Source organism: Rhineura floridana, chromosome 3, assembly GCF_030035675.1.
Source record: "Rhineura floridana isolate rRhiFlo1 chromosome 3, rRhiFlo1.hap2, whole genome shotgun sequence".
NCBI lineage: Eukaryota > Metazoa > Chordata > Lepidosauria > Squamata > Rhineuridae > Rhineura > Rhineura floridana.
The window spans coordinates 140,177,153-140,191,057 of record NC_084482.1 but is presented as its reverse complement, the minus strand read 5'-3'; the positions used below and the strand labels follow the sequence as shown (position 1 = coordinate 140,191,057).

Genomic DNA, 13,905 nt, shown 5'->3' with positions numbered 1-13,905 from the left:
GTAGCTTCAAAAACAACCACTATGGCACTATGATTGTGGTAGAATGTGCAAAGAAGCCCATCACACTGAAGGTTGCTGGAGAAACAAGACAGCAGCGACTCAGGACAAAATCTAGCCCAGGGCCCAAGGTGTTAACATAGCATGAAGCTCTCAGATAGGAGGATCTACATCTTAAGATTTTAAGACCATAAGCCATACCTGTAGGGGAGAAGTAGGCGAGAGAATAAGATCAGGAGTACATTGAGGGTGCAGAGGATCAAGGTAAGTGGAACCCAGAAGCGGCACCAAAGGAGGGGGGCTGAGGTAAAGACCAGTTCTGCTCAGGTGTGGTCTTAGAAATGGCAATCCCTCCAACACCATGCCAACAATCAGACGTGGAAGGAAGCAGAAGCAAAGATAGCAATCCTCAACCTATGGTGCCATGATTGCTCAGGTGCTGGCATTTTTTTTTTGCACCATAGTCAAGTAGCAGGTCAAATGCTTGGTGAAGTAACCATTATTTAAAGCTGCCTCTGCCAACCTAGTGCCCTACCTATGTGTTGGATTACAACTCCCATCTGTGCTGGCTGGGACTGATGGAAATTATAGTCAAAAACACCGGGGGGCACCAGGTTGGCAAAGGCTGATCTAATGCTTGCTACTGTCACTAAAAAAAAATTGTTGCTTTAACATCTGTGGTTCCTGTTTCAGTAGAAATATGAAGCTGTACAACCTAGATCTGCACCTCCACTAGTCCCACCAGCACAGGCACCTTAAATTGATTATGACATAAGCTTCTGTAGACTAAAGTCCACTTCTTCATCAGATGCATGAAGTAGTATCCTAAGTTGGCTTAATTTGCTTTGTTCTCATGACACTGAACCACTCTTGGTAATTCTACTCAAAGTAGCACACACTCACTAAAATCATATGAGATTGAGGCCCAGAAATATACCAGCCCTGGGACAAACAATCAACCTATTCACACCCAACATCAACACACGGTCATGGGCGTGAAAGATGGTAAATTCTCTACATTGCTGCCATCCCAAAGAACCAGCAACCCATAAAACCTGTAATGTTTCATGGGGCGTTACTTTTACGCAACTAATATGAAAAAAACGGAATAGAGCTTTTTCTTGGCCCAGTGTCTTCCTTAATATTTTGTGAATCTGTGTGACATCTTCAAAAGGGAAGAAAAAAGACTTACAAATGCTATTTACCTACTTGGAGCTACAACTGGAAGAGCCAGTGAGACTGAGAATGTGCAGTTAACCAGGTGCTGAGTATCAAATTCTTGACTTCTCAATGAGTAAGAGCGTGTTGTGCTTTCATCTTCAGGAGTGGGGTGACCACCTCCACATGCCTCTGGGGTTTCAGATCCATAGGTGCTGTCCGAACGCAGAGTGTTGATATCTGTCTCTTTTGACTCGGCTGCCTCCTCATCCTCATCGTCATCTTGTTCCTCAAGATCTGGCAGTTTACTTGCCATCCTGTGACAAAATTAAAATCATTAGTACTTCAGGCTTCCAATGCCTTTATTCCAACTATTATACAAATGCGATAAGCAAGTACTATGCTCTTTCAGAATTTGTTATGAGGAGAGACTCGAAGAACATCTCCCAGCCTTTTTTACTTTCCAGCTAACAAATAACTCACAGAACAACCCTTATGACTCCTATGAACATGACTGGTTCATCCATTTTGAGCTTAAACTGCATTACAATTTCCTGTTCATGCGTGGCAAATCTGTAGCAAGCATAGAGCATAATATGGTACACAAACACAAGGAATAATAATACTTCACATTTCTACAGCACTTTTCCTAAGTGATTGAAGTATTTTAGATACCTTATCAAAGGGCAAGTTCCACACATGCATGCTCATCAATTGATAACCACAACATCAAGTGATGAATGGCACACTAGAAATTGCCAAATCTAACAAAACACCAGTGATGGAGCTTTTCATACTCCATCAGGCACAATGCTCTTTCAGTGCTCACACATCCAGTTGAGACTCAAGAAATAACTGAGTGATGAGATGAGAAATGAATTAGTATGTGAATCAGCCGCAATTAAACCTTAAAACAAGGTTGTAAGGCTCATTTATAAATAGCCATTCATTTGTTCACCAGTGACAAGCAAGAATTGTCTCCAGGCAGCCAGGAAGGGAAACATTTGTCATTTGGGAGATAATTCTTTTCTTCTCCAAGGCTGTTAACACGCCAGAAATGGCCAATACATAAGGGTGGGCAGTCTGCTCACCTAGCAAACATTTATGTGGGCTAGAATTAAAAGAATGCAGTAAGATACACCAGATCTAGCCCCATAGATCCAAGGGCATAATACAACAATCTTGTTGAAGCTAAGGAGGTCTAGGTCTAATACTGTGAAACCACTTGGGAATCCTATGAACACCACCAAAATATCACAGATGGAGCAGAGAGAGAACAGCTTGCTCAAGGTTGCTTTCAGCCCTTTTGAAAGGAAGAGCAGGCTAGAATTTACTTGGTTCTGGACAAATCCCGATTAATAGGAGACACCAACACAGTAATTGGTTACATCCCTGCCAAGTGGGGATTATCAAAAGGGCTGGAAAGATGGTTCTACTGAGTCATACTGAAAGCCAAACAACTAGTCGTTCAACATTGGAAAGCCTGGGCCACATCAAGCACGGAAAACTGGATACAAAACCTTCTACAACTAGCAGCCCATAAGGAAATTCTGCTCTATAAACTACATTTAAAAAATCACACATCCAAGAGGTTTGGAGTGCATTCCTTAAACTCTTCACTGAGTAAAACCCACGATGGAAGAAGTGGGAGGCGCAATGCAATGCAAGGATGGACACTTCTCTAACCAACAGCTGTTAATCTGGGACTCCAAGAGAACAATGAAACTCATTTACCTTAACCCTCATGTGAGCATATGAACCTGAACCGAGGAAGATGGCGGCGATTCCCCAAGCCGCTGCAAAACGTCTCCCATAAGAATTTGATTTAATGATCTATTGACTTCTTTCCTTGATAAGCAGCTCCCACCTGAAAGGTTCTACTATCTTAAGCAACATTCAACTCTTCGCTCATTAAAACCTCAGCTAAGTTTACTTTGAAGCTTTCGGCGAGAAACTTTGATTCATTGCTTTTCTCTCCCCCTTGCTATTTTGGTGTTTTCTTGGTGCTTTCCTGAGAATTCTTGGGAGAGGCTCAGTTTTTATCTTGGATTGGAACTTTCTTAATCTTCTAAACTGAGTGGAAAACAGGACTTTACAAAAATATATTTTAAATCTTGCTTACCTTTCGCTGTAGCTGTACATCAAAATGGTCCTAACCAGGCAAAGATGTAGAGAGCTCATGGACAACCAGCAATCACAGTCTCAAACATCATCACAAGGAGCCTACCAGGCGAAAATTACCTCCTTTTTCTTGCCTGACTCCGCTCCCGGAACACAAGATTTAAGAAGTCCATCAACAGACTCTGACCCAAAGATAACACCTTTAACATTGGATTAGTCTCTAAATTACATCAACGAACCCCCCCAACAGAGACAAGACTCTTACTCTACTCCACTTAGCGTGGAGTTGGCAGATGCCGATCTACTAATTAGAGGGATTCCAGCCAGCTGTCCTCAATCGTGCATACAGTTTGTGCCGCCTTCCCCCACCATTCCTACCTTGTGTTCTTTTCTAAATAAAAGCACGATGACTGAAGAACTTATGTCATCTACGCAGCCTGGCAACAATTTGGGTCTTTCATTATTGATCCTTGATGAACTCAATTTAATGAAGCCTTTCTTTGAGGAGACCAATGCTCTCCTTAAGACTCTAATAACAGCTAAAGCTCTTCTGTCAAATAACGCTTCATCTCTAGCCTCTGCTACAACCACAACTAAAGTAAACAAGGAGGATCATTTAAAGCTTACCAACATGACTACCCAGTTATCCCAGCCAAAGAAAATCAAGAGACGCAAGAAAGAAGAGAGGAAACTAAAGAAACCTAAGAACATGAAGAACTACAAGCACTCCACTCGGGCGAAGTTAAACTTTAACCCTTTGTTTGAAATATTGAAATTGTTAGACTTCACTTCCTCCTTGTCCTCCAGCAAGTCAGTCCACTCTGACCCGAGAACAGTGAATGTTCCAAATTGTGCAAATGGTTAAAAAAAAAAGCGCCCTTTCTTCCTGTATTCTTAACGCTCAAGAACATTTTTCCTGCGCAAAGGCTGAGGAGGGATTGCTTGCAAGAAATAAGCCTTCATCAATGCCAGTCATGAAACCCTCCTTCAAAAAGGTGATAGAAACTGATCTATCTAAGAGTTGCATGAACTTAGTTATGGAACAAAATTAAGTTGTCCTCCTAAATTTTCCAAGGAGACGTGGATGCTATCCTGACAAATATCAGCTTTGTGAGTTTTTAACGTCTACTGCATCAATTCATTTTACTGCCTCTGATGTAAGCAACCTCTTTTTTCTCCATAGCAACTACTCCACTACTGGTGTAATAATAACTTTTATAAACAAGGAGACCTCACGGCGGTTTTATTCTTTGAAACCACTTCTGGCGGACATTGGACTATTTATCGTTCACTATTTTAAAAATGTAGCTCCTCCTTTCCCATTGGTGGTTAATCCTTCTCGTATAAATAACTCCTTAAGTAAACCCATTAACCCCCTTTCCGATTCGATTGGCTCACTTCAATTGTCCGATTGCGACCAGCAAGGTTCCCCTAAGGACATATGCAACGAATCACGCGACTCGGAAGACCTCCAACTTATCGAAGTTTTTCCCGACCTTCCTCGAGAGGAGAAAATAAAAATAATCAATAGAATAGATCGTCTGAAGGCCGACTTGCAACAACAGCATCAGCTGCCTCCTCCCATCCCCTCCAGACCCTCAGTAACATCCACCAAGGGCTCCTCCTTACCGCATACCAAGGTTTCCACCTCACCCCTTGTTTCTTGGACAGAGATGCGATACCTGGCTCCCAATGAGATTGAAGTATCCCAACCTACACAGGTTCCCCGGCGCTCCGAACGGGGGGACAAATTGCCTATTACAAACGTAAGTGTCATAAGACCGGATTTAGATTTAATTTTCTCTTTAGATGAACCAAATCCTTGAAATCCTGCATTATGTTGCGCCGACAAGGTGTCCCAGTCCCCCACGGTTGATCCTCCCGTCCAATCTTCATCCTCTTTTTTTAACTTATTATTCTGGAATATAGCCGGTTGGAACAACAAAGCAAATGACCCGGAGTTATTATCTTTTCTTCTTTCATTCGACATTGTATGTCTTCAAGAAACGTGGTTAACGGAAGACCATTTTCTCTATCTCAAGGGATTTAAATCTTGGTTAAACCCAGCTAAACGCTTAGCTCAGAAAGGCCGAGCTAGTGAGGGTCTAGCATTTCTAATTTCCTCCGAATTAAATGCCTCAGTAATAGAAATACCATATTCAGCTCCAGAAAATTGCCAAGCCTTAATCATCTCCCTCAAAACAACTTCTACACATTTTTCCTCTTCGCATTTTTCGTTTATATGTATTAATGTATATTTTCCCCCTATCGGTTCAAGGCTAAGTTCTCAAAGATGGCAAGAGCTTCTGGATTTCATAGATCTAATCCAACAAAAGTATCCTAAAACTAATTTAATTATTGGTGGAGATTTCAATGCTAGGATGGGCACCACCTTTCCGAAATCTCCGGATTTTCCAGATACTTCCCTAGGTGATTACTCATTCCTCTCTCGCATTTCACGTGATAAAATAATAAATAGAAATGGGCATGCTTTATATGAAATGTTGTTAGGTGCCCACCTCTTGTGCCTTAACGGCACAAAATATGATTCATCTAAAGGGTTCTTTACTTTTATAACAAAAAAAGGAGCAAGCGTAGTCGATTATATTCTGATCTCCCCACAATTACTTGATTCTGTAAAGAATTTGTCTATTGCAGACAGATCAGATAGTGACCATCTCCCGTTATGGTTGTCATTGTCCTCTCCGCTTAGTTGTCTAAAATCTATACCCGACATGGGCGTTCATCCAGGCTTGAATCATCGAAGGTGGTCTCCTTTGTTACTGGAAGAGGTCAAAACAACTTTGTCGTCCCCTTTGTTGATGGAATTAAGACAAAAAGCTATTTCACCAACAAATGATACTAGGGAGATTTTTGACCAGATAATCAAACTTCTCCATCCAACTGTCACTTTAACTAAGGCGCATCTAGTCAAGGCTCAGTACAACGATAAGCCATGGTTTGATAAGCTCTGCATGGCCAAAAAGAAGCAAGTTTGTTACCAAACACACTTCACTAGGCAACACTACTCAGAAACGGCCATAGCTAAGCTCTTAATTCTTAAAAAATAATATAACAACGTATTAAAATTCAAAAGATCTACTTACATAACCACAATCTGGCAACGCCTTGGTTCTGCGGCCCTCCATGGCAACCAAGGGGACTTTTGGAGATTGGTCCATGGTTCCTTATCTGGAAATTCTTTCACTCCAAGCCCTCAAATTCCTCCAGATACATGGATCTCGCATTTTCAAACTATTTTTGGCGATCCAACCCTCACACCTCAACGTTCACTTATCATTCCCCCTGATTGCCCTCAATGGCCCCCAGTAACCGTGGCTGACATCGAAAATTTAATTTCATCATTACACTCGGGAAAAGCCCCGGGCCAAGACATGATACCTTCAGATCTGTATCAATCCTTTCCCGCCTGGTGGTCTCCCATTTTTGCAACCTTATTTACAAAAATTAACGAATCCGGAAGTATCCCCATGGGCTGGAAAATGAGTATAGTAGTTCCCATTTTTAAAAAAGGCGATCCTGCCATGCCGGCTAATTATAGACCCATCAGTCTTTTAGACGTAGCGGCAAAATTATATGGGCGCTATCTTCTAAATAAACTCCTGGACTGGGACAAGGAACAATCCATCATATCAGATGTCCAGGCAGGATTTAGGGAAGGGGCCTCCACACTAGACCAACTGTTCATATTACAGCATCTCATCACGCAAATAAAGATGAGACCCCCTCACTCATTATACTTAGCTTTCATTGACTTTACGGCCGCCTTCGATTCAATTAATCGCCATCTTCTTTGGAGTAAATTAGATAAGGCAGGCATCGATAAGAGATTGCTTTGGCTTCTTCAAATTCTCCATCAGGATACTGTTTTAAGAATTCGCCTAGGCCAAAATGGTCTCTTATCACAAAAAATCCCAATGGAAAAAGGCGTAAGACAGGGATGTATACTGGCTCCTTTTTTATTTAATTTTTTCATTAACGATATCATTTCAGTACTGGCCTCCCCTGCATTTTTTCCACCTCCAATTAAAGAAAGGAAAATCCCGGTCTTATTGTACGCCGACGATCTACTCCTGCTTTCGCAAAACAGAATTGGCCTTAAACGAATGCTTGCGCATTTTCAAGATTACTGCGATTCCCAATGTCTCCAGATCAATTACAAAAAATCTAAAATAATGACATGTGGGAAATATAGCAAAGTCAAATCCATCTGGCGTTTAAATGGACATTCTATTGAGCAGGTCGACACTTTCAAATATTTGGGCATATACATCAATAATAAACTGTCATGGTCCCACCAACTGGCCCACATTAAATGTCAAGCACTCAGGGCCCTTGGCTCACTGAAAAAATTTTTTTTACTCCAAGGGAGGTCAACTGTTGAGACCCATGACCAAACTTTATTTAACAAAAACTCTCCCAGCCATCTTGTATGGGAGTGAGATCTGGGGCCCTTCTTTGCAACTAGCCCTTGAGTCGATCCAAAACACTTTTTACAAACAAATTCTGGGTCTGCCCAAGGGCACACCGGCGGCTCATTTAAGAGCCGAACTAAATTCTCCCTCCCTAATGGCCAGGGTCGATTTAGCGTTCTTGCGACTCTGGAAGAAATTCTCGGTTGCTGATCCTTCTTCACTGGTCAAACTTTGTTGGGAGGAGCAGATGGAAAATGGGGGTTGGGCCAAAAATTTCTTTGCTCTGGGGGTACAATATCTTTTGACCCCTCCTATGCTTGCTAATTTAAATGCAAAGGCCCTGCGACAACAGATCTACGACCAGGATGCAAAGTTAGACAGTTTAGCAATTGCTACCTCAAAATTCTCCAAATGGTTTTCTCAGATCAAACCTAACCAAGTGTGGCCCCACTACCTGGACATTCTGACAAGTGCCCCCCTCCGAAGAGCATATACTGAACTCCGTTTTCAGGTGATGTCCTCGGCGTATCTCTATGGTAGATACCTAGGCATCCCTCACGCCGACAGGCTATGCATAGCAGGCTGTAAAGTCCCGGAAGATCTAATACATTATATGCTAGAATGCCCATTGTTTTCCCTCCCAAGAGCAACATTTATTCTACCTCTAATCCAACCAAACAATAGTAGCACACAGACAGTGATTTCCCTATTATCTTCCATTCAACCATGTATAATAATTTCTATTGCCAATTTTGCTTTGGCAGCTAAGAAACTCAGAGTCTCCTACGTCATGAACAGTTGTTGTAACCAAATTATTTGAATCTTATTGTATTTTAACTCAGAATGTTTTATTTCATTTTGTACAAATGTTTTTAGTTCCTTTTGTAACAGCCAATGGCTATATACAAATTATTAAATAAAGTAAATATGAACCTGAACCCTACATAACACAAACAACTGAACATCAGGGGGGGAAATGGGGAGCATGAGGGCAGAGAGAGGCAGGGGAGAGGGAATAAGGGACTATACTGTTTTTATTTTAATAATGTGAAAAGCCTAATAAACTATACCAAAAAAAAGGCTGCTTTCAGAAAAGAGCTGAAATCTGACACTTGGATCTCCTGGCCCATAGCTTACAATCAATCATTATGTTACTCCGCCCTCTCTAATGTTGATTGAGCTGTGTACCAATCTGACAAAGACTTTAGATTACCAACCTCCCACAAGAACAGTGCAAGCTGGGTTGAAGGAGGAAATAGGGGTGGGGAAACACAAATCCAGGCAGCCAGAGGGAAATGCAGTTATGTGAATTGACCATTATACTCCAAGCACCCCAAATCAATCATGGAAATGGAAGCAAGCTTCCATTCATGCATTCCCACTACATACAACAGTACATGCAAGGGGCACTGCATCAGGTACCAACAAAAGAGTCCGTTGCATTATATGTGAGGCCTCATGTACAGTTCCAAATGCTGGATTGGGAACTGAACTGGTAGGCAAAGTTTTTTGTTTTATCAGTATCAATCACATGCAAGGAACTGTTGGTGCATGCAGATGCACACATGCAGCACTGCTGCAATGCACATCCTCAAATTAGGGCTTGTGTCTTCAACAAGCACATTAGTGCCTTGAAGACACAAAAAAGTTTCACTGTCAATGTCCAACAACAATGGGATCAACACTGGTTAGGAACTGTGACAATGGAATTTTACATAGGTTGGAAATGCAACTTGTGGAGAAAAGGTAGAATCCATACATGCAGAAGAACATCTATCGCTTTCCCTGCCAAGATTTAAACCCGCATTACTTCAGCCCTATCAATATTTCTCTATGTGCTGTCTGTACTATATAATTTGAAACATTAAGGTAGAATGCTATAGGAATTCCAACTACTGCCAATGCATATATTGGATGCAATACACAGAATGTTAAGTAGATATAAAGTTAAACCAGTTGAACATTATCTAGTAGTGACTTCAATGGAGTATAATGCATGACTTATAATGCAATACTAAAACTCATGGACATTCAAAGAAGCTGAATGTTGGAAGATTCAGGACAGACAAAAGGAAGTACTTTTTTCTCAGCGCATAGTTAAACTATGGAATTTGCTCCCACAAGATGCAGTAATGGCCACCAGCTTGGATGGCTTTAAAAGAAGATTAGACAAATTCATGGAGGACAGGGCTATCAATGGCTACTAGCCATGATGGCTGTGCTCTGCCACCCTAGTCAGAGGCAGCATGCTTCTGAAAACCAGTTGCCGGAAGCCTCAGGAGGGGAGAGTGTTCTTGCACTCGGGTCCTGCTTGCGGGCTTCCCCCAGGCACCTGGTTGGCCACTGTGAGAACAGGATGCTGGACTAGATGGGCCACTGGCCTGATCCAGCAGGCTCTTCTTACGTTCTTATGACTTGACCAACCCTGGATTGTTAGCATCTGCACTGCTCATCAGCTTTCCCACCACTCTGGTGCATTCACCATACAATAAACACATTGCCTATTTTAAAAGAAAAAGAAAAACCATCTCATTCCCAATATGCAAGCAAGGCCAATAACACTGTCTAATTAGATGGGGAAACTAGTGCCGCATTAAATGTATGGGGGACAGGAAAAAGAGAGCACAGTCATCTATTTGGTTTTGCCGTTCTGAGGACGGATTTTGGTGCTACCCCATCTGTAGCTGATGGGAAAGCGCTTCCTCTTGTCCTGCTGAATCTACAGGTGGCGAGTGCAATTTCAAAAAGCTCTTTTTCAGATGTACACCCGCTAGCTTGTGTAGCAGCATCTTGCCTTACAACCCTGCACACCCCCTTGTTCGCAGCAGCAATGGCAGGCTAATGCTACCTATAGTGGGAGCCACAAATGCAGTACAATTGCCAACAGAGAAGAATTTGTACACCTGCATCAACAACAAAAACAAAAGAGCTTGGCTGGAAATGAAGGCTTTAAAGCCAGAAACAAATCCAGTCAAGCATTTTCTCGGTTGTTAATATGTATGTGTGAGAAACCAGTGTATACATCTACACCAGAAGCAGCCAATGTAGTGCCCTCCATACCAAGGTAGGCAGAAGCTGTAGTTTTGGACTGCAACCTATCGTCCCTGATCACCAACCGTGCTAGCTGGGGCTGATGGGAGTTGTAGCACAAAACAGCTGCAGGACACCACGTTGGCTACCCATATATAAACTGTAGAGTCAATGTGCATGTCAGCTCATTTACATTGCAAACACTTGGGAAGCCACTCCTTAACTAAAAAGTGCACAAGCGTGCCTTGGCAGGAGGTTACACGGAGTCTGAACGCACGTGTTGGGCTTTGCCACCCAGCCACGACTTCACACAGACAAGCCAAACAGCCCAGAGTAGAAGACCTGTCACTCCCCAAACAATCAAGCAATTGCCTGGTATTTCATCATAGCATTCATTAGTGCTGCCACCCTAGATAGGCAGGTTGAGGGTTAAAGCATATCATGTCAGAATCCTCAGCACACTCAAATTCTTACCAGAAACAGGCCCTTTCTTTTGACTATGACTAGGCACTGTGTGTGCAATCAATTCTATTTTGTCCCTAAACCCTTTGGGGTAGAACCTGTAAAGTAAAGTAATTATACGTATCCTCAAACTCCACAAAGAGAATTATTGTTGTAAATACTAAAAATGCACTCTGTACATGGACTTTCCCTTATTATTCCAGTCCACTGAAAACAAATTAACCACAAAACATATGGGGAAATGGAGAACATCCAACACTGATTCAATTCAGCAATCCTAAGCCCACCTACCTGAGGCTGGCAGTAAACCTCACTGAATTCTATTAGGCTTAATTCGCAGTAGACACGATTAGCATTGCAGTCTTAGCAGGGATATATGTCGGGGGGAAATGAGCAATAAATTCAAGGAGACGAATTCAGAAATGTAAAAAGACAAAGTTCTCCATAGCCACAGAGATGTCGAATGAACTGGAAAATTTACAGAGCAATCCTATTTATGTCTACCCAAAAGTAAGTCCCACTGTATCCCAATGAAGTAAGCGGGGAGGGGACAGGTTTGCAGCCTTAGTTCGCTTGCAACGCCAACAAACCTATAGCCAAAACTTCACTAGGCAACTTCACAGCAAGCGGGCAGGAAAATAAACGGCAAAGTCGAGGGGGGGGGGTCGGCCCTTCTGAACACACCAGGTAAATCTGTCCCCGAGATTACCTGGACCCGACTAGCAAAAACCGTCACCAGCTAACCAGTCTCGATAAGAAATTCGCTCTAGCCTGGAGGTGCATGGCAACACCAACAAAAGACAACGCGTCTTAAACTTGGGTTAACCATTCCACCTCCATCCGCCTCTCCAAAGAGTCCCACTCCTTTTCTTTTCAGTGCAGCGATAAAGCCGCCCGGCAAGCTCGTCGACCGCTTTGATTGATTATTTATCCTTGGCGTATGGATTCTGGGAGAAACAGAAGTTGCTAAGGAACTAGTTTGCTCGCCTGCTCGCCGGTGAAAGAGGTTATTTCAGAGGGCCCGCTGGTGACAACTAGATAGGTACCGAGGTAGGCAGAAGCCGCGGAGACGTCTCTTTCTACTCTTCTGACGCCCCCGAGGAAGAAGCACGTAGAGGCCAAAGTGGCTCTTAAGGAATGGGGAGTAATAAAGAGAACCGCAGGCGACACTATGACCATGGCCTCAGGCATCAGCGTGTGATGTTTGTGTCAGACTCGTGCTCCCGGCATCACGTTGCCAAAAGGCTTTGTGAAGAGTTCCACGTGCAACGGACGCATTCCAAATGACTTTGTGACGTACTCAGAGCTCGCAGAGAACAATAGAGAATCCTGTGGAATTGGGGCATATACACACTGAGGACGTGAAAATAAGTAATTTATAGGAACATAGGAAACTGCCTTATACTAAGACCATTAGTTCATGTAGTTCAGTATTGGGGGTGGGGTGTCCAGCCTTCCAGGTGTGGAATACAACCTCCATCATCGCTAATCATCGACCTTGCTGGTTGGGGCTGATGGGAGTCGGAGTCCAACAATAGCTGGGGCGGAGCTACACATTCCCCAGCCCTGATCAGCCCTACCTGGAGATGTCCAGAATTGAACCTCAGACTTTATGTACATACAAAGCATGTGCTCTGTGTTACTGAGCTAACTGAACAATTAAACAGCCCAGTCTTGTGAGCATGAAAAGGCCTTTAAAAGATAAATGACTCATGATGAGTCTTGAATATGTCACCTTGAGGGACATGAGTGGGTGCGAGAGAGAATGAGTTAGTGGAGATAGGTGTAGTTTTTAGGTTGGTGTGTTGTGGTAGACACTGGATAAGTTTGAAAGTGTGACGAGGAAGAGGGGTTTTTTTCTGTCATGAGTCGTACTGCCTTATGGGGAATATGAAAGACTTGGAAAGGCCCGACCTTTCTCCCTTTTCTGTTATTATTTGTTATTATGGCTTTTTATTTCTGGATTTTCAATTAATTCATTACATCAGTGACATAGTATTTTTGTAACTTTCCACTGGAACGTATATTGTTCCAGTAAATAATCCAACCCTGTAAAACAGCTGCAGAGATAATGGAGTTATGCTTCCTGGTTGACCATTGCTTTGTTAGGCTGGTTTCTATGTAATAACATGGGAGATGATTTCTTGGCAGCTGGGCATCCTTCCTGACTGTTTCGAATGAGATACTCATCAAAATTTGAAGAAGGTGATACCCTTCCAGCTTGAGGGAGGGACAGAAAGCAGTTTGAAATGAGAGATACAGATGGACATTTCTGACAGGAGTTAGCTCGAATTGATGTGCCTTGGGTGGAAGTTATATAAGTTCTCTGGGGATCTGCTTCCTGTTGACAGCATCTCTGTTTGTTTCCAATGTGCTCTGCTTGCACACTTGTAAACAAAGAAACATTAGAAAGACACCAATCTCCATTGTACTCTAATGTAAAGGAACCAAACACTGGAGCATTGCCTCTAAAACTTGTCACTCAGAAGAGGGGCGAGCATGGCACATGCTGGTATCTTAATCTATGAGGATATTCATATATATAACATTCCAAAGATTTCTTAATCTATCTGATTGATTGATTGTACAGTATATCCCACCTTTCTTCTGAGGACCTCATGCTGACGTACAAACATGATTCTCCCCCTTCTGATTTTATCCTCACAACAACCCTGTGATGCAGGTTAGGTTGAGAGACTGT

The 13,905-nt window shown here is 42.6% G+C and overlaps 1 protein-coding gene across 14 annotated transcripts in view; it reads right to left on the bottom strand.

Annotated features, from left to right (window-relative positions):
- Nucleotides 1-12,488, bottom strand: part of CFAP92 (cilia and flagella associated protein 92 (putative)) — a 115,779-nt gene extending 103,291 nt beyond the window's left edge. For 2 of the 14 annotated variants that reach the window (XM_061618139.1, XM_061618140.1), the window contains exons 1-2: nucleotides 3,278-3,682; nucleotides 1,207-1,472 (exon numbers count right to left, since the gene is read on the bottom strand). In XM_061618139.1, coding sequence (XP_061474123.1) covers nucleotides 1,207-1,472; nucleotides 3,278-3,336 — 325 coding nt within the window. In that variant the 5' untranslated portion in view covers nucleotides 3,337-3,682. Of the gene's footprint in view, nucleotides 1-1,189; nucleotides 1,473-3,277; nucleotides 3,683-11,495; nucleotides 11,721-11,794; nucleotides 11,848-11,913; nucleotides 12,154-12,191 lie in introns of those variants that run through there. The other 12 variants (XM_061618129.1, XM_061618138.1, XM_061618133.1 and 9 more) reach the window with 11 other exon arrangements.
- Nucleotides 12,489-13,905: the final 1,417 nt, after the last annotated feature.